General features: G+C 52.9%; 5 protein-coding genes across 5 annotated transcripts; 2 read left to right on the forward strand and 3 right to left on the reverse strand.

Moving 5' to 3' along the window:
• Positions 1-157: 157 nt before the first annotated feature.
• On the reverse strand, positions 158-1,626 carry LTHEOB_9574 (Cyanovirin-N; the record flags this gene model as incomplete). The annotated part of the gene is made up of 4 exons (XM_035519176.1): positions 158-554; positions 609-649; positions 701-1,241; positions 1,319-1,626. The coding sequence occupies 4 exons, from the start codon at positions 1,624-1,626 to the stop codon at positions 158-160; spliced, it is 1,287 nt and encodes a 428-aa protein (XP_035368801.1).
• Positions 1,627-2,424: 798 nt separating this feature from the next.
• On the forward strand, positions 2,425-5,208 carry LTHEOB_9575 (Ncu06413-like protein; the record flags this gene model as incomplete). The annotated part of the gene is made up of 12 exons (XM_035519177.1): positions 2,425-2,660; positions 2,714-2,840; positions 2,894-3,077; positions 3,124-3,297; positions 3,351-3,787; positions 3,841-4,005; positions 4,055-4,109; positions 4,167-4,336; positions 4,389-4,607; positions 4,664-4,885; positions 4,943-5,125; positions 5,182-5,208. The coding sequence occupies 12 exons, from the start codon at positions 2,425-2,427 to the stop codon at positions 5,206-5,208; spliced, it is 2,199 nt and encodes a 732-aa protein (XP_035368802.1).
• A 193-nt stretch (positions 5,209-5,401) lies between these two features.
• Positions 5,402-6,595, reverse strand: LTHEOB_9576 (Mannosyltransferase 1 CMT1; the record flags this gene model as incomplete). The annotated part of the gene is made up of 3 exons (XM_035519178.1): positions 5,402-5,662; positions 5,752-6,520; positions 6,579-6,595. 3 exons carry the CDS (start codon positions 6,593-6,595, stop codon positions 5,402-5,404), a joined length of 1,047 nt encoding a protein of 348 aa, XP_035368803.1.
• Positions 6,596-8,084: 1,489 nt separating this feature from the next.
• On the forward strand, positions 8,085-17,659 carry LTHEOB_9577 (Sugar/inositol transporter; the record flags this gene model as incomplete). The annotated part of the gene is made up of 14 exons (XM_035519179.1): positions 8,085-8,142; positions 8,190-8,313; positions 8,362-9,880; positions 9,942-9,981; positions 10,648-10,788; positions 10,855-10,935; positions 10,998-11,348; positions 11,407-12,204; positions 12,261-12,328; positions 12,381-12,640; positions 13,756-14,985; positions 15,896-16,280; positions 16,330-16,773; positions 16,847-17,659. 14 exons carry the CDS (start codon positions 8,085-8,087, stop codon positions 17,657-17,659), a joined length of 6,312 nt encoding a protein of 2,103 aa, XP_035368804.1.
• Positions 17,660-17,914: 255 nt separating this feature from the next.
• On the reverse strand, positions 17,915-19,880 carry LTHEOB_9578 (uncharacterized protein; the record flags this gene model as incomplete). The annotated part of the gene is made up of 3 exons (XM_035519180.1): positions 17,915-18,680; positions 18,740-19,632; positions 19,827-19,880. The coding sequence occupies 3 exons, from the start codon at positions 19,878-19,880 to the stop codon at positions 17,915-17,917; spliced, it is 1,713 nt and encodes a 570-aa protein (XP_035368805.1).
• Between the last annotated feature and the right edge of the window lie 20 nt (positions 19,881-19,900).

Here is a 19,900-nt window from a genome sequence, read left to right on the forward strand (position 1 = left end):
CCATGACCATGGCTTTCGTGGTTGTGACGGCCTCGGTGATGCTAGTGTTACCCGGATGGACTTGGAGGTTGACGGGTGGCACAAGGTGCGGGATTTCTATTCTCCTCCAGGTTCCTTAACTTTTAATCCTTCTCAACGTGTCCCTTCCAACGAAATCTCAGATCTCCAGCATGCGTTGTAATTTATGGCCTTCCGAAAGTTCCGACTTGAGCCGTAAAGCATCGTTCAAGATGGCCCGTCCTTCTTCCAGCGTCTGGCTGTATTGGAACGCCGTTACCGCACTGGTCTCGGCTCGTCTGAGGCTCAAGGAAAAGACCGTCATGCTCTTTTTCAACTCATGAATCCCGGCCTCGAAGTGGTTGAGGTCTTCGGTAAGCCTTTCTGTCTGCCTGCGGAGGGCCAGGCACTTTTCCTTGCTCCTTTCGGCCTCCTCCATGCCTTCCTCCAAGCGTTGCAAGAGCTGAATCTGCGTGCCTTGGGCCATTCTTGCTTCGTTGACTTTCCTTCGGAATCCGTCTTTTCGTTTGCCCCAGTCTTCCCTTTCTCCCGCAGCGCTGCTGTTCATTAGAATCAGTTGCAGAACATTACTTGACTAGTGGAGCACATACACTGCGAGGGGTATGAATATGAAAGGAAGTATCACAGAGGCCTGTTCCCGTTAGCTCCGAGGAAGTGAGATGGGGGGTTTTCATCCACCCACAATCGAATATCCAATCGTCCGGCCATTCGCTGCCTCAGCCTGCTCCTCTGCTGCTTTATGGGCCTCTTCATTCAAATCGATCTGTTTTTGCAAAGACTTAATCTGCTCCTCAGTCCGTGTCCTTCTCCTTTGCGTCTCTTTTATCTGAGCTGAAATCTTCTGCTCTGTTCTCTCCACCTCCATCGTTGCATCATGCAACTGCGTGTGCTGGAATTCTTTGACTCGCTGACTGCTTGCAGCCACTGCATCTTCGACTATCGTCCATTCCTTCATACTCTTCATGAACAGAGTATTTATGAAGATGGCTTGGTGCTGAATCGTGTGAGTTATATCCACACGTGCGTCTCTCAATGCATGCTGGGTATCCTCAATACCCTGGAAGGCGTAGGAGATGGAGGAAAATGCCGAAGACGTTCCCTCGGTGATGCTGTTCCGGATGCCTGCCTGGAGCTCTCTGGCTGAAGCCTCGCACTTGGTTACCAGGGTTTGCAGCTCCTGAGTGATGCCCTCGGAAATGGAAGGCAGGAAAACGTCAATCTCCCTGGAAGAGTCAGAAAACTGGGCGGGAGAACATGTTGCAAAGAAGCACCTGTACAGCACGTGACTGGAAGATCTTACAGGCAGAGTTCGCCATTCTGGTTGGAGATGAAGGCGTCGAGCTCAACAGATGCGTCCTGCCAGGTGCCATCCCTTTTCCTCAAACATGCCTTCAAGACGGTGCAGTCTTCGGTTTGCTCGACAACAGCGTCTTTGGCCGTCAATGAAAAATCCCGGTCTCCAAGCTGGAAGGCGCCATCCTCGTTGCCCAAGAAGTCGTTCAGCCTGATGGTGGATTCGTGCCATTCGCCGTCACAGGTCCGGCATTTTGCAGACAAAAAGGAATCAGATGACAAAGTTATGGTGTGGGATGATTTCGAGAAAGACATATTGAGCCGGAACAAAGCGGAAAGAAGACATGCGAGATCGACAATGGGGAAAAGCAGGAAAAGGACTACGGTAGCGAAGAGAGTTTCGACGGTGGCAAACACCCGGGCAGTGAGCTGTACATCAAGCTTGACAAAAACCCCTTTGTACACGTAGGTTATCATGTGGCATGATCGACGACTATTGAAACAGGGGCCCCACAGCCACAGAGACACACAACTCCGAATTGAGCCCTACAGGCTCGGCCGGAGTGGCTCAGCCGCCGTGTCAGCCATGCGATAAAGGTACAGCGCATTGCAAAATCGCGATCCTTTGGCCTGCGCCATTGGACAAACTTGGAATTTTATTTCCAATCTCTCCGCAAACCGGAGCAAACGTGTTCTCCCCGGCTCACCGCCTTTTTTGGGGGTTGTGGCTTTGCTCCCTGCAGGCAGCCGTGGCGGCGGGTTACTGCGTCCCTGGGACTTCTGGCGGTCATAGTGGAGTGAAGTTGCAGACTCGACGCCGCATGGACATTTTCAAATCGCACGTCCTTGCAATTTGTTTCGGAAGAGCTGCAGTGGCCGCATCATTGGTCGAGAGCCAAGCCAAGACATGCCGCCCCTCATCCATACTGCTGAACCTGTGACCCGCATGACGTGAAACCTTCAGAGCCGCTTGACAATCTATTTGAAGAGGCTTCGCAGCCTTTTGTCATTTGATCCGGTCTGTCCCCCGTCACGACCGTCGCACGACCAGATCAGCAAACATCCGAAACCGCACCCAAGCCATCCCTTCCCCGCCCGCCGGATCAAATCAGAATGGCTACCGACGTGGAGAAGTACGAGCAGCTGCGGAATCGGGAAGCCACGCGGACGGCCGCGCAATTTTCGCAGGAGATCTCCGACAGCCTGATTCGCAACCACCATTGGGGAACTTTACTCAGCGCTGCGCCTCTGGCTCTGAGCTTCGTAGGGGCGTGTCAGGTTGTCGCATCATCCCCTGCTGCATCAGGGCTCAAACTGAAAAAGCCGAAAAATGGATTCACTCATCTGCAGTAAGCCGAATACCACTTGCGCAATGTTCCATGGACGCTAAATTTGGCATCAGATATGAATCTTTGCAGGCCAATCTGGTGTACTTGGTTGACATTGGCCGCAAGACATTCATCGAGACTGAATCCCGCATGGACAAATTAGTAATGCATTCGAGGTACCTGTTTTCGGAAACTGGGACTGTGAGCTTCCCCTTCCAAGCCTGCGACACATGCGTTGACGCATTCTGTAACAGGTCAACAGGATTATAGATGCTCTCAACGATGAACAAGGCGCCAAAAAGACATTGCCTGCATGCATGAATACCCTGAAAAGTACTGTTGGAGAGTGTGAAAACCACTTGCAAGTTATTGAAGCCAAATTCGAAGCATGGCTTGACGTGGCTCAAGAGCTAAGCCAGGTAGCCACGGAATCCGAGCGTAAGCCGAGACACCTTTCCGTGTCGGATACTACTGACCCTGTCAGATGACACAATCGATAAGCGCCATGAGAATCAAGACCAAGTCCATTCGCAGAAGATCCGTAAGGAGTTTGCCGAGAAAGAGATGCAGAGGAAGGAGGAAGCTGTGAGAGAAGCTCAAAGGAGGATGCTTCTTGCTGAAGATGCCTTCAAGCATGCTTCTAAAAATATACCCTCTGGTGAATCATCTTCAAAGTACCGGCTCCCATTTCACAACTGACAATGAACCCAGGTTGGGATGTTGTCGGCATGAGTGTGGTTGACGTACTCAGCCAAAGTGTCTTCAGCATCGGAGGTGCTCTGGTCACGGCTCTTACGCCCCACAAATATGTGGCCCTGGGACAATCTGTTTTTGATACTTTGAAGTCAACTCTAATGAAAGATCACAACGATGATCACGAGCATTTCGAAGGTCCCGGATCGAACGTCGGCAGACACGATGATCCTGCATGCATGCACTTGGACAATCTACTCACATACTTATCTCTCTTGTCATCTGTTGTCAACGGTGGACTTCTTCCTGCACATCAACAAGATGGCGCAGTGCCTTCGAATAGTCCTGGAACCATCCGCACGTTCTTAGAAATCATGGACCACGACCTTCCAGACAATGCCGCCCCTGGATCGTACTCGTATGACGCCAAGTATATTGTCAATGAGGCTCTCGAGGTATTGAGGTTGTCACAAATTGTCAGGTTGAAAGTGGTGCTAATATCACTCAGATTATCCATGAAATCCAGGACGTTGCAAAATCCAAACGAGAGATCTCAGGATCAAGCTCTCCCATAGCCTGGGAGACATGGCAGAAAAAAGTTGCAGATCTGCAGGCCCGCGCCGCTTCTTTGAAAGCAAGAAAAGATAATCTGGAAGGGATGGCAGCTGGTGCTGTAGGTCAAAACTTCCTCCGAGAATCAGCATAGACTGACAATGAAGCAGACGCCGCCACGCCTCAAAAAGCATTCAAAGCGCTACAAAGCCAGCCAATCAATCGGTATGGATCCTCCACGCCTTTAAATTTACTGTAATAAATATCTAATGCGTGTATCAGTCCGAGCGCAGCTTGACAGAGCAGCAGCAGCTTTTGAATCCAGTACAGCAAGCCTTGAGGTCCAAAGAGAAGCATACGATGCAAGTGTCACAAGACTTAATCAAAACCTGGAGAGAATCTCAGACATCCAGCTGGCAATCGGCAAGCTGCAAGCTGAAAATGTGACGCTCGTAAGTTTCCATATCCTGTTTCCGCGGGATTTTGAGGCTGACTCGCTTTCAGGAAGAGATTGTCCGCATCCTCCGCGCTTCAATCAGCGCTCTATCGGGCCTGAAAGAGCAGATTACCTCCCTCCTCCGCTTTTTCCAGGGAATTTCTGGAATGGTCGAGTTTGCTGCCCGCGGACCGTGTAGAGATCTGCTGGAAACACTGGAGACTGGTATTGAACGAGATGAATCGGGCGCGATTGCTGGAGTTACGTTTCGAGACTTCCAAAAGCAGGTGAGCATAGTGACAGAAGATCAGGATCAGAAATAAGTGCAAACTAACTGCTACAGGTGCTTCTCAACACTACCTTGATGATACGCGGTTATTTCAGTGTTGTGTTTGAGGTATCCCGCCTTTACTGTGACGTGTCACGGGAATACATCATTCCCGGGGTAAACTTGATAGATTCACTGGGTCTTTCACAAAACAGAGATATCACGAACCAACGGAACAAAGAACTGGAACAATACAAAAGAAGTGCCGTTCAGGCAATCCGTGAACTTGCGGAAAAGGTATGATAGTCCACCACTTGCGATATTCACCCCTGCTAAACACTATCGTGTCCACAGAAACAACAAGCATTGCTTTCAAGGATGGATCAACGCATCTCTTACCTTCAGGAAACTGTTCCTTCTCTACCGGAATGCTCGGAAAAGAAAGCAATCGAGTTAACGGCAGAAGAAGAAGCGGCCAGGGCCAGATCTGAGGCAGAGCAGGAAGGCGAATTTGTTGATGTGGCGGCTCATTTGTTCGTAAGTTTTCTCCATCGACAAACAAGTATTTGGAGCACTAACGACTAATTCAATAGACCGGGCATTTCAATGAGAACCTTTGATAGCTGTAGCATCCTATCTGAGCGACGGCACAGCTTGTGGTGAAAGCCATCCAAGCATAGGGCTCGGCCTCTAATGCTATTCCAACGCAATTTGGACATTCAAAAAATTATCATTCGTCACAGGAGAGCTATGTGAGCCCTGGGTTATATCAGATATTTTGTAGAGAGCCTTTAAGGGACCTTCCACCTAAGTTCAGCTCGCAACACCCAGTTTGCGAGCCTCAGCCTCAACCGTCACAGGAATCTCATCAATGAGGTCATGTTGCACAGGCTTCCACCCAAGCAGCTCCCTCGCGCGCCTCGCCTCGCAACGAGCATTCGTGCCCAGAACAGCGCTTGCATGGCCGATCAATTTGTCCGCCTCTTCTGCCGACAGCTGCTCCACATCTGCGCTCTTGATATACCCCTTCTCGAACGCGGCCTGAGCGACGCGCTGAGAAATTTCCGCAAAGGACTATTGCGAAACAGAGCAAATTACTCGTGTCAGCAAGATGATCGTCACTGTTCCACTTTTTGGAGGGAGAAAAAGGAAATGAAACTTACAATATCACCACCTACACCCGTGAAATAGATCCCCTCCTCCCCCCACAGCCCCGCCCGCCCATCCTCTCCCGCCGCCGCCTTCTCCACCAGCCGCAAAAACAGCTGGCCCAGATCCCGTATATGCACGTAGCCCCACCTCGCCAAACCGCGGCCCACCTGCACGGCGCGCCCGCGCTCGACGGCGACCCGCGCCAGCTCCGGCACCTGGAAGGTGCGCCGGTTGACCGGGCCGGCGCCCTCGCCGTAGATGATGCCGGGCGGCACGAGCGCCGTGTTAACACCGTTGTGCGCGGCCTGGCTGCTGTCGAGGACGAAATTGTCCGTCGCGCGCTTGGGGTTGCTGCGGATGAGGGCAATGATCTCGGCGACGCCGGAGAGGTCGTCGTGGATTTTGTCGCTCGGCTCGCCGTAGGTGCCGCGCGCGATTTCGGGCGAGGCGAGGAGGGTCGCGCCGGAGACTTGGATCCAGTAGGGGCGTTTGGCGGGGGTGCGGGAGGGGGAAGGGGAGGTCAGGCCTTTGAGGATGGCTTGGGCGCTGGGGAGGTGCTCGCGCGCGGCGAGGTTGAGCACGATGTCTGCCTGGGCGGCTTCGGCTTCGAGGGTCGCGCTGTCGTCGAGGCTGCCTGGGACGATGGTCACGCTCGGGTAGGCGGCGGTGATGAGGGCGGATTTGGTGGCGTCGCGGTTTAGGGCGCGGATGGTGTATTCCGGGTGCGCGGTCGCTATGGCGTGGAGGACTTCGCCGCCGATGTAGCCGGAGGCACCGGTTCTGGTGTGAGGGCGTTGTGAGAGGTTGGTGGTAGAGGGTCTTGTTAGGTTTAACTCACAGGAAAATCTTGGCCATGGCTGACTTTGTAGATATGGTTCTCGAGCAAATCTTAAGCACGCAGTATGGAATGATACTAGTAGCTCTGCACAGAATGCGAAATGAGACATTCGACAATTGTTGCCGGCATGACGATGGGTTAAAAGGCTTTAGTGACGTCGAATTGGATTTATCAGCACGCCCTATGTGTTAACTCGATATAGAAATTTTTGACAACTGCCCAGACTTCTCTAAATGCAATTGGGAAGTCTCAGCGGTGCAATACCGGTTTTCGTGATCCAAATAGGAAGGTTTCCACGGCGACATCATCAACACTTAGTATTGCGCACATCTCGGCCCGAGAAAGCACTGCCAGTGCCGACCATTTCCCCCTCCACATATATGTACATATTTAGTTCACAAGGTGGTCTACTAAGCTATTGTCAGACTACAGTGCTTTACTTTTTACTGCCGCGTTCATTTGCCGTATATCTCGTGTTCTTTCTTCAACACCAAGGCAGATACCCTACAGGTCTCACCACAAAAGCGTGATCCAGTCAGGCTACTTCATGCCATTCCAGCAGGCAATTGGTGTATATATTCAGGTGGTTTCTGCTGCATTCTGCTCGGCAGCAGTGTATAATTCAATCACTTTGCACTGTTCAACAATTATTTAAAAATTGTTACTTGCTCTGAGGTTTGTTGGCTAATAAGGAGTTGATACTAAATTTGGGAAAATATGTATTTAATCTCTAGCCGAGAAATCCAGAGGAAGGCTTCCTTGTCGTCTATGAATTGTTTCGAGGGCTTACTTTAACCTATTGGCTGTGAATAACAAACAGCCGATAAGTATAATGGATTTGTTCTCTCTCAATCGGGAAGGACAATGGATTATCGATTATTCCGTGATATCTTGGTATTCTTTGCCCAACTAAAGCTTTTTTCCATTTAATTAATGATGCGATCATATGCTTATGATGGTTGGACTGAGCGGCTCCCACTTTACCGGTAGAAGTGCCGAAACACCAGGCGGAGTGGCAACGTAAAGCCCATCCAATGAGATCTGCAAATCTAAAAATGTACATAGTAGGAGCCGGATCTGAGCGTGGCGTGAGGCGTAAGCTCGGCCCACAGCTTGGGGGCCAAAATCCTCGCGTGGCAGTGATGTGCAACACCGGTGACTGATTGTGCGACAAGGCAGTGCAACTCTAATAAAAAAGAATTCTTTGCACATTCAGACCGAGTCCAGCGACAACCAAACCCGCCGGTACCTGGGAAAATGAACAAACAAGCGGCAACGACATCCCAGGAATCTCGATCGAACGGATGGCAAAATCAGCCCAGCATCCAGCAAGGCCGTAAGAGAAGCGGCACAATGGCTTCTTCATTTTCTGCTCTACGGTATTGGTGGATGGAGGTTGTCAGCTGTGTACTGGCACTCATTGCTTTGGCCGCCATCGTAGCCACAGTCGGCGTTTACAACGGCCGTCCTCTCCCGAACTGGCCGCATCCAATATCTATCAACTCCATGATCTCTATATTTACCGCAATTTTCAGGGCTGCTTTGGTCATGCCCATAGCCGAGGGTTAGTGAGCCTTTTAGTTGACACGAAAACCGCTCATATCCTTGCAGGCATCAGCCAGCTCAAATGGTACTGGTTCGGTGGATCCCGGCCTCTCATTGATCTCGAACGCTTCGACGCCGCAAGTAGAGGCCCTGCTGGGTCTCTGTTCCTGCTCTTTGATGCCAGAAAACAGTACGTACTATCTTTTGCCCCCTCGGAAGCTGTGCTGACAGATCGTAGCTACCTCGCCAGTCTGGGGTCTTTCATCATGGTAGCCGCTCTTGCGGTCGACCCGTTTTCTCAACAAATCATTCAGTATTTTGACTGCATGCAACCTGACTCGAGCGTCACTGCAAGCATACCAAAGACAAATAGGTATTCGACTGGCGGCATGCATACTGGTGCAGGCCAATCGACGCTTGATGGGCCAACTCAAGTGGCAGTAATGATGGGGCTCCTCAACCCGCCGGACAACTCCTCCACGAGCATATCAGTGGATTGTCCAACCGGTAATTGCACCTTCCCTGCTGATGATGGTGCAACATTCTCGACATTGGCCATGTGCTACTCTTGCACCGACATCTCTGCATCCGTTTCCGTAAACGACACGGAGGTCCCAACAAACTACACCCTTGCATCCGGGGCCTGGGCCGGTCAGCAAGTACTCGCTTCTACCAGTACCGCCCGCAGCTCAGACTATGGAGATGCAGTATATACGTTTGAGGCCTTGATGCTGAATTACGCTAGCAGCTGTAATACAGACGAGTCAGAGGCGGCCTCAACGACGGAGTGTACCTACCCAGAAACCCCCTTTGCAGTCCGCTGCTCCCTTCTTCCCTGCTTACAGACGTACGGAGCGAACGTAACCCAATCCACATACAACGAAACGCTCATTTCCTCAACCAACCTCCCTCAAAGTTTCTCCAGCACCAACGCCTACATGTGGTCCCTTGCGACCGATTCGGTCTTGCAGAATGGCACCTGGAGCAGCTGCAACGCCAGCACCTCACCCAGCTCCACCAACACAGTCGCGGTAGAGACTACAAACAAAACATCATTAGAGGGAAAAGCAACCGACGTCTCGTACTACCCGGATACCTGCATCTGGGCCTACAACCACTCCGCCGCGAACCCACTGCGCATCTTCCTCGCCAACATGTTCATGGACAACATGCTGCAGTTCTACGCCACGCCCGCCGCCACCGAGGGCGACCTGTGGCTGGAAAACCTGTACCGCAACGGCACGGCCGACATGGACAGCGTGAACAAGTACATGGACGGCCTGGCTACCTCCCTATCAGCGAACATCCGCACGCGGGGCGATGACACGCTCGGCTCAGGCTACGCAACCGGCACGCCGATGGTGTCGAAAACGTGCGTGCGCGTGCGATGGGGATGGATCGCGTTGCCGGCGTCGCTGTTGGCGTTGGCGCTGGGGTTTCTGGTGGCGTTGATGGTGGTGGTGCGGAAGTGGGAGGCGGAGCAGGGCCACCGGGTCGGGGCTTGGAAGTCTTCGGCGCTCGTGCCCCTCTTCCACGGGCTGGATGACGAGACGATCGAGAAGCATCGCCAGAGCGCGAGGGGAGATGCTGCTGTTGCTGATGATGGCTTCTCGTCGGCGATCTCTCGGCATGAGATGCAGGATGTTGCACGGCGGATGCGGGTGCAGCTGCGCTATGAGGGGGATGGGTTGAAGTTTGTGGATGCATTTTCGGATTCTGAGGTTAAAGGCAAGCCGGCTGAGGAGCCGATTGAATACGTGAGTCCTGGCGAGGAGCAAAGATACTCGCAGTTGGTGTCGGATTCCGGTGGGCCAGTAGGGGATCATCGTTCTCGGCCACTATCTTGGATCTCACACAGGTCTGTCTCACCCATGAGCAATCGCGGACGAGGTAGCACATCTGAGGATTAGTCCTGCAATTACCGCGAGCCAAGTAGACTAGACATAACTTATTACTGTATGTTCATGAGCTTTGATACGATTCCTCGTAATGGCCACTGGGAAACTTGGAAAGTTCCTCTCTTGCTTGCTCTCTTCCAAGACTTGTGAGGCTTGGCCTTTTGTCCCGAATACAGTCACTACGGTTGACCCCGTAGATCGTCAATCTAAAACCCCGAGAAGAGATTAGCAGATACGTTCAATTATTTCCCGAAATGCTAAGAAGCCATACGCATGTCCCTCTACAGTCATTATTCACCGAACAGTCGAGAGTCTTGGCCTTGTCCAACTCCATACCCCGCATCTTGGCCGCCGAATTAGCTTTCGTCACATGACTACGTAAGCACCTCGCGCGACCAAGCCTGATTCATTGCAGGGTGGCACTTTGTGAATTCGACGAGTTTCCATAGCCAAGTGCCTGTTCGATCTGCAAATGCCGTGCCGTCACTGCAGGATTCGGGATCAAGTTTCCTTACTGACATATAATGCAGCCAAACGGTCTGTGACATACGAGCTGTTACACAGACAAAAATCCTCGTTCTTAGTCTTAAAGTTGAAAGCCTGAAAGTATCCTCTAACGTTGGCAGCCGAGATGTCGACGAACCAACCTCCCAGCCATGGGGCGGATCCTGTGGAGAAGGAAGCCGGTGTCTACTCGGATCCGAAGAACACGAGAGAGCATACGGAAGATACCATGGTGGAACTGCGAGAAGCCTACGTCAAAAGCGGTCAGTAACATGTTGATGTTCATTCTATCTCGTACAAGTGAAACCCGGACTGAAATGCAACTCCAGGGTTCATGGGCATGTTCCAGTCCAAATATGTCGTTCTTTGCGCATTCGTCGTTCGTCTCGGAGGATTCCTCTTTGGATACGGTAATGGCTTGCCCCTCCTCCAACTCACTGGAGAACTCGCTCTAATGTGAACATTCGCAAAGACCAAGGAGTAATCTCCATCATCCTCGTCATGGACCAGTTTCTTGACCGCTTCCCACGAGTTTCTGACACTGCGAGTGGAGGCGGTTTCTGGAAAGGCTTCATGACTGCAATGATCCAGCTCGGAGCTTTGATTGGTGCAATCAACCAGGGTTGGCTCGCCGAAAGGATTTCCCGCAAATACTCCATTGTCGTTGCCGTTGTCATCTTTGTTATTGGCTCCTCCATTCAAACCGGCGCCGTCGACTATGCGATGCTCGTAGTCGGCAGACTGATTGGCGGCATTGGTGTCGGAATGCTCAGCATGGTCGTCCCTCTCTATATCTCCGAGGTCTCTCCCCCAGAGATCCGAGGTGCGTAAAGGTCTTTCCCCGACTTTGTTCTCAAAAATAGACTCATTGCGTTCAACAGGCTCCCTTCTCGTCCTTGAAGAGTTTTCCATTGTCTTCGGTATCATCGTCGCTTACTGGATCACCTTCGGTACACGCTACATCGACAACGAGTGGTCCTACCGCCTCCCCTTTCTGCTTCAAATCTTTCCGGCTCTCCTCCTGGGGGTATCGGTCCTCTGGATTCCTTTCTCGCCGCGGTGGCTTGCATCCAAGGGTCGCAATGAAGAGTGCCTTGCCGCGCTCTGCAAACTGCGTAACCTGCCTGCTGACGATCCACGCGTGCAGGCCGAGTGGTTAGACATTCGCGCTGAAGTGGCGTTTCACCGCGAGGTGGCAGAGAAGAAGCATCCGCACCTGTTTACGCAAACGGCGCGGAGCGCGTGGGCGAAAGTGAAGCTGGAACTGACGTCGTACCTGGACTGCTTCAGGCAGGGCTATTGGCGCAGGACGATGCTAGGCATCATGATAATGTTCTTCCAACAATTCGTAGGTATCAACGCCCTCATCTACTACGCGCCGTCGCTTTTTGAAACGATGGGGATCGGATATGATATGCGGTTGGTCCTTGCGGGTGTGTTGAACATTACTCAGTTGGTGGGAGTGTCGACGAGTCTATACACGATGGACGCGTATGGTCGTCGGCCGTTACTGCTGTTCGGGAGCGCGTGCATGACGGTATGCCACCTCATTATTGCAGTGCTGGTCGGATTGTACTTCAACTCGTGGGAGAACAATAAGGACAAAGGCTGGGTGGCAGTTGCGTTCCTTTTCGCATACATGCTGGTATTTGGCATGACTTGGGGCCCGGTGCCATGGGGTAAGTTGGACCCTCGTCGTTTCTCAAACTGAGCAAACTAACGGGCTTTCTCACAGCAATGCCGAGCGAGATCTTCCCGAGCTCGATTCGAGCAAAGGGTGTAGCATGGAGCACATGCTCTAATGTAAGTGATACTCGGAATTGCTAGGCTGTGTTAACATGCTGATCCTTTTCAGTGGTTGAACAACTTCATAATTGGGTTGATTACGCCACCACTGATCCAGAACACGAATGGTTTTGGGGCCTATACTTTTTTTGCAGTGTTCTGTTTGATCAGTTTGATTTGGTCATACCTGTGTGTCCCGGAGACGAAAGGTCGAAGCCTGGAGGATATGGACCATGTATTCAAGGACAGAACGGGCACAGAAGATAGAGTGCGCAGGAGGGAAATTGCTGCGGAGTTGAAGGAGAGGGATACGCTGGGTGCTGGGGTTGCGTGAGCAAGCCACTTGCGTCAGGCACGTGTGTAACATAGTGGTTACTCACGACTTGATAGATCTGGTCTAGAATTTTAAGAATTGGAGTTGTTGCGAAGTTGTGATGGAGCCGTGCTGGGGATAGTGTTAGGTAGCCCGGCGATGGTCCGTGTCGTGGCGGGTCCGTGCGCATGGCTTTCGGAGAAAGCTTGATCCGCCTCCCGGCGCGCGCCGCTCCCGTCAACCTTGGAGCCGGCGCCCAGCCTCCTTCACTCCAACCATCGCCAACCACCACCACCATCATCCCGACATCTCGACAACTCCGTCGCTCCCATCGAAATCGCCCCGGTCCGGCTATCGACACGTCACGGCACGCTTGAGGGTTCCCGTGCGCCGCCTGCCCCGACTGCGTGACAGCGCCTCGTTTTGTGTGGTAGTGCACGCGAGCTATTCTGGGCGCGTAACAGCACCCCGTGTCTTCGCGACGCGCTCGCTGTTCCGTCTGTGTGGTAGTGTACCGTGTCGCTATCCGACGCCAGTTGTCCCGGTCGTGTGGCAGCACTTGCCTCGATCCCCTCAAGCCACGGGTGCGGACGTCCGTCGTGGCCAGTATCATCATCGAGCCAGGGCTGCTCCAGCGCATCGACGCTCGAAAAGCCCGGGTGGGCGGGTATCCCCACATATGAGTGGGGGGCTCGTTGTTTTTGAAGAAGATAGCATCTTCAACTACTGACTGACATCTAGTTGCCGCTCCTTACGCTCACGAGCACACGATGGAATCTCGAGAGGCCAACATCAATAAGTCGCTGGGGGTAGATCTGAAGTGGCTAGTTGCTGACCGAGTTGTTGCGGCATGGGAGGATGAGAGTCAGGATATTCATTTTCTGGGTCGCTTGTCATCTCACAATAAAAAGGCTGAATTTTCCCTTCTGCTTGGACACTCCCTAGAGGATAAGAATGCTTGCGTATTGCTATTTCATCTGCCGCTTCGTGTCCGCGCTGGGAGTGCCTCGAAGCCGACCGACCTATTCTTTATTCTTCCCCCCGAAGCTTTCAGCTCTACGACTCCCCTTGGCGTCACCACAACCAACACATCGGAAATAACGAAATCGCATTCTGATGTTCTCAAATCCAGTGGCCTCGGCGATTCTGCGAATGTCATCCGACTTGAATTCAACCTCAAAGAACGAGGTTACGTGTTGATGCCCAGGATCAAGATGAAGCACGAGCTGCTCGGTACCCCTCGAGAACTCCTTCTCAGTCTGCGCTCCTTATCTCAGACTACGAACTTCGATGTCTATCTCAAGCGAAACACCTACTCACAGGTGGCCCTCAGCGACTTTTCCACAGCTGCGCTTGAGGGTTCCGTTCGCACCCCGCAACTTCGTCCCAAGTCCATGTACCAAGGCCGAGGCGCAAAACAGGATGCATGGGAGCTTTTCGACCTACACGCCAAGGATGCAGAGCCCGATGTCAAAAATTGCTTGGAAGCGAGAGCGGACGACAGCGACCGAGAAGGAAGCGCACCGCCTGCGTATAAAGAAGCTGTCAGGGATTCGACAAAAGCAATAGAGAAGCCGACTCAGGATTCCGTTGCGCAGGACCTCGCGAAAAAGGCATCGGAAGCACCGCAGACGCCAGATGATTTTGCTCGAAGAAGTGTATCTGTTGTAGAAGAAACACCACCTGCAACGGAACTTCTCCCAGAACCCGTCATCGAGCATGCGTCACGGAAACGAGCATTCGCGGAGGCGGAGAGCCCCACTGCATCAGACAACGAGGCTGAAGCAGAGCTGAGGAAGAAAGGCTCGAAGAGTCTAGTGCAGCTTCCGTTGTTTGCCGATGGCTCGTCCCCATTCCCAGGATCGCCTCCGTTGATAGAGAGGCCGCATAGCTCACCGCCAACGTCCGACAGACTGGGGACTCCCCAAAGCGTTGGTTATGTGCGATCGATCGGGCCTTCCCAGGAAGATTTGAGCACCGAGGATCTGCTCCGTGAAATCGCCACCTGGATGCAAGATGGATGGACGGTCGACCAGAACGTGCACCAGAAACTCCTCCTTCCGCTTCTCGCTTTAGGATACTACGCGCACCAACGCAATATACGAGACTTCGATCTTGCGAAAGGCCGGTGCACGTCCCTGCTTTACATCCGCGTTGCTACTCAAGGCGTTCGAGATGCTGTTTGCCTGCCGCACCATCCGGCTGAAGCGGACATCGATGTAGAGGAGGACATGGCTCACTTGGTAGCCTGGGCAAATGGTTCCGTATTTCGTGGTACCGAGAGCGTGCTGCGAGAGGAGACGGCTCTGCTTGGAGCAGCAGCAGCTCGCGTCTGTGATGGCGGTCTCGCGGCTAGGGAGGAGTACGTACGTCAAAAGGCCCTATGGGTCGCGAGAGTTTTCGTATGTTTCGGTACTTTGAAGGATGTTGAAGCACTTACCGAGGGAAGCTTCAGCGTAGTTTGAGAACTGTATACCCCTTTTGCTCACCTGTCTCAATGGATTTTCTTCAACACGAGGTTTTCTGTTTTGCTACCATGTAGATCTGCACGCTGATGCCAGTCTAATATGTAAAGTAGCATAACTGTCCCATTTTCGGATTCAGTAGGTTGTCCGAACACGAGCCCGGACTCCCGCGCGGATGCCAAGCCTGAACCGAAATACGAAACCTGACCGGATTGAGCACCAGCTGTAAGCACCTAGGTTAGCTTAAAGTAGTGTTGCCCTACTGGATTACCTAGTGCCCAAGGACGAAAATCGAAGCCCAGGATGTCCGCGACGCTGTATTAGAGGATATCGCTCCGACGTTCTATCTCATCAACACCCTCCACATACAGTTACAATGACTGACGCTCGCATCTCTCTCCTGGAGTTGTTTTTGGACTTCGTAACCGGTACACCGCAGCCTTGTATTCTCGGTGAATGTGATCCTGCCAAGTGTATCACAACGCACCGTGCGGGAGCTTAAGTCGCATGCCAAGCTCTCCTGGGCTAACTGCTCAGCCATAGGGCCCATGCTTATTGAGTTGGCTATGCATGATAAAACAGCACCAGCCCAATGGTCCATTGCCCATTAGACCTGCCCTCACCTTTTGCTGTCGCACCCCATTTCTCTCCCCCTTTACCTCCATCGCACGAGCTCAGCACAGAAGCGATGTATGAGTTTGCGTTTGTGGATACAGATCGTGGGCGCGATTACGAATCGTAAGAGCTTTCTCTCTCTTTGAAACCACTTTTCATATCCTAACAGTATAGCGTCTGACCCAGGAGTAGAATCTCGTCTCACGTACAAGAGGACAAAGCAGCACTGTTACCAATTATCGAATCGCCCTTGAAATACGCCCAAGGAGATGACCCACGGTTCGGCTTACGTGGGGAATCGAACAACATCGAGCTCTTCTTCGACCTCTTTCTTATTGCCAACCTCGCGACGTTTACCTCGACACACTCGATTACGGATACTAGCACGCTCGTAGCATATATTGGTCTCTTTGGCATAATTTGGTTCACGTGGCTGCAAATCACCTTGCACGATGTGAGATTCGCGGTGGACTGCGGTTATGAGCGGGCTTGCAAGGTGATACAATTCGTCATTTTTGTGGGATTTGCTCTTGTGGGGTCGTCATTTCATCCAGGCGGAAAGGAACATAACAACAAGGTAGACACAACGCTCAGCTTCCTGAATGTCAAAGCTAATGACTTTCTAGAACTTCCGCATTTTATGCATCATGCTCTTTATGAGCCGCCTACTGCTGGGGTTCCAGTACTCGGTTGCTCTCTTCTTCATCCGACGGAAAGTAAAGGGGCTTAGCTTCCCGCTCGGCCTCATGATTACCACATTTATCCTATGCGGCGGCGCTTATTACTCTATGGTACCCGCCTTCTCAGAAGAATCTGGCAACGGCCTGGGCATCTACTACGTATGGTATATAATCATCGGGATCGAGGTGGCCATCGTCATTGGCACTGCGTGCGTGTGGCGAAAGATCAGCTTCAAGAAAACCCACCTGATGGAGCGCATGGGGTTGCTGACGCTCATCATCATCGGTGAGGGAGCTATCGGTGTGACCAAAACAGTCGCCAAGCTCATGAGCAAGTCCGGCCTGACATTCGACGGCTGCTTCCTGGTCATCTGCATCGTCCTGATCCTGGTATGTTACCCCAGCCTACTGCCTGCCCCCCCCTCCTCTTTCCCCGACACTAACACAACGACCCTACCCACAGTTCTTCCTCTTCCTGATCTACTTCGACAACACCCCAGCCACGCACATCGGCTCCATCCGCCAACTCGCGTGGGTGGCGCTGCACTTCCCGCTGCACCTCTCGCTCGTCGGCACCGTCGAAGGCTCGCAGCAGATCGCGCTGGCGCGCTCCGTCTTCGCGCACTTCTCCTCCTTCCAGGACGCCGCCGTGACGGCGTGCCTCACACAGCACCTCTCCGGCTCGGCGCTCGCGGACGCGCTGACGGCCGCCTTCAAGCCGTTCAAGCTCGACCAGAAGCTCGAGAGTGCGGCGCAGGTGCCCGTCATCATGGAGAGCATCGCGGCGGCCGGCAACGCGACGGGCGTCTGCTCCGTCGCGAATACGACGAACGTCGATATGCCCGAGCTCGTGCGCGACGTCGTGGGAGACGTGCTGGGCGGCTTGTTCGAAAGCACGGGCGTGACGCCGCCGGCCGGCGAGGATGCGTACAGCAGCGCGCGCTCGGCGTACTCGACGCTCTACATCTACTACTGGGGTAGCGTGTTCATTGCTATGGTGTCTTTTGCGGCCATCTTCTGGATCATGGCGTCGTCGAGATGGCATGGGGGTGATGGTGGCAAGAAGAGGTTGGATTTGTTTGAGAAGATGGCCTTGGGATCGAGGGCGCTGATTGCGGTTGTGGCTGCGGGGCTTGGAGCGGGAGCCGCGAACCACATGTTTATCTATAATTTTCTGAAGAGTCCTGCTATCCTGCCCGTTGTGGCGGGGCTGTTGGCAGCTGTGGTACTTCTTGATAGATTGGGCAGGTGGATTGTTTTTCGGCAAAGATACTGAGCCGCCAAAAGGTATGCTGGATAGTCAAATTATGGTGTAGCCTCATTTTAGCGTTTATTGTTCAAAAGGACTCCAAAAAGCAACCATGCTCAGTGACCTTACAGAATGATGTGCTATCAATCCTCGGAAAGTACCTACAATACGTATCCTGAAGGTTGCTGACTGTCAATAGTCTGAGTGAATGATGTCTGGCGCCTTTTAGCGCACTTTATACCTAGCCATCGAATGATGACTGCACCGAAACAGAGATATCTCTTATACCTCGTTCATCGCCGCAACCAGGGCCCTCACCTCTTCCACAACCTGCTTGTCCTTCAGTTCTTCCCTACCGATCATCCCTTCCCAGGCCTCCAGGCCCTCAACAACAACCTTGAACCTCGCATCTCGGTGCTCCATCATGACTGCCTCCCTCAACTGCCTGATCATCTCCAAGATCTTTTTATCCCTCTTCTCTCCCTCCATGTCCCCGCCCCCTATCACAATCTTGTACTCCACCACAATACCCGGAAAGATCCTGCCCACGCCGTCCGGTTTCAACGCGCCGAGCATCAAGCCGATATCGAAGCTCCACACACGGTACCACGACTCCCGCACCGCGAGAGTCCACCGCTCCCCCGCGCGCATGCTCGCCGCCACATTTTCCGTCCAAAGCTTCCGCTCGACCGTTGGCAGCGAGAGTCGAGCCAGCATCTCGATCAACTGCTCACGGCCGCTTGGTCTTGGTTGTACGAAGTAGCTGGCGGGACGTGAAAGCGAAGCAGCGAGGCGCGGCAGCAAGGCCGAAGATGTTCGAGGGAGCGGCGGGGCGCAGGCGTCGATGGTGAGGACGGTGCCAGGAAGGACGTAGCCGAGAGAACGTGCGACGGACCAGATGCGGTGGAAGTCGATGTTTGGGGGGTCGAGGCGGAAGATGTGTCGGTCGGGGAGCCAGGAGAACTGCGTGGTCGATGTGAGAGCGAGGGCGAAGATACGCAAGCGAACGTCTGGTGGAAAGCTGAAGAGACTTAACCGCTCTTTCGGCCTGAGCAAGACTGTCAGTTTCGGGAATGGTTCGCTAGAATGGCAGTACAAATTGCGTACCTGGTTAGTTGAAGTGTGCTGCGGAAATGGTGCTTTCTGGGCCACTGTTCGAATGTGGTGTGGTCGTAGACATAGCTCCCCGGGAGGGTCCTCCGAAGAACCATCTCAAGCTGCATGAGTTGAAGCTGGCTCAATGGTGAAGCGAAATCCTGGGACGCTATAATCATGAGCCAGGAAAGTTCCTGGCAACAGCAATAAAGCTTGCGGATGCTACGTCGAGAGTAGATGAGCATGGCACCCATGCAGAAGACTTGCATCCAGAAGAGGTAGCGAGGATCTACAGCTGTCCAAAGGTGCCAAAAAGCCGCGCAATACTCTGTGAAGCGACCGTAAAGAAACAAGCTATTGTCTCGAAGTGCCTCAAACTTGGCAACAAGCCAAATCCATACGTTGGTTCTGAAGAGGCGTTGCGTGATGAAGGCTTTGATGACCAACGCCTTGACCGCTTCTGCGTAGATTGTTGCGACGCTTCCAAGGCGACCGAAAGCTCTGACGATTCCCCTCTGGCACGAGCTCAAGTGTGACGAAATTGATGTCCAGAGGCACCAGAGGTTGTGTGCCGCCCATCTCATGCTGTTCACCAAGCTTGTATCCATTGCTTGTGCAGTGTTCCACGCTTTGACTGAGATCCTCACAGACATGATCCTCGTTTTGGCCAGGCAAACTTCCGAGAAGGCCTTGAATGCCATGTGCGCATGGTTGAGGTGATGGGACATATCTCGTGCAGATGATGTCGCTACAACAGTGTAGTTTTTGAAGTTCAGATGCGCTTGTGCAGCATACCAATGTCGGAAGTGGTCGGCCAGGGATTCAGAAGCCGTTCGGACATTGTACAGGACCACATTGGATGCCAGAAAGGCAAAGGCGATGCAGCGCTTCAGAATATCGAGTGTCTATCGTAGACGATCAGCGGCAATGACAGGCATGAAGGCGAATCGCGCGCTCGCGCAGAGGAAGAGAAGATCTGGGTGGGTTTCCTCGACATAGCTACGTGAGATCATGCAGTGCGCCCGTCTGAGCAGTCACCGGTGTAGCAAATGCCGAGCATCCGGATCTGATTCAGGCAGGTGTTGATGGTTGAACTTACCGCTGTCGCGAAGCGTGTAGCGAGGCTGATGATATCAGTCATGGCGCCTGCCATTCAAGACGGACGGTGAGTTG

This window comes from Lasiodiplodia theobromae, assembly GCF_012971845.1.
Source record: "Lasiodiplodia theobromae strain AM2As chromosome Unknown scaffold_32, whole genome shotgun sequence".
NCBI classification, from domain to species: Eukaryota; Fungi; Ascomycota; class Dothideomycetes; order Botryosphaeriales; family Botryosphaeriaceae; genus Lasiodiplodia; species Lasiodiplodia theobromae.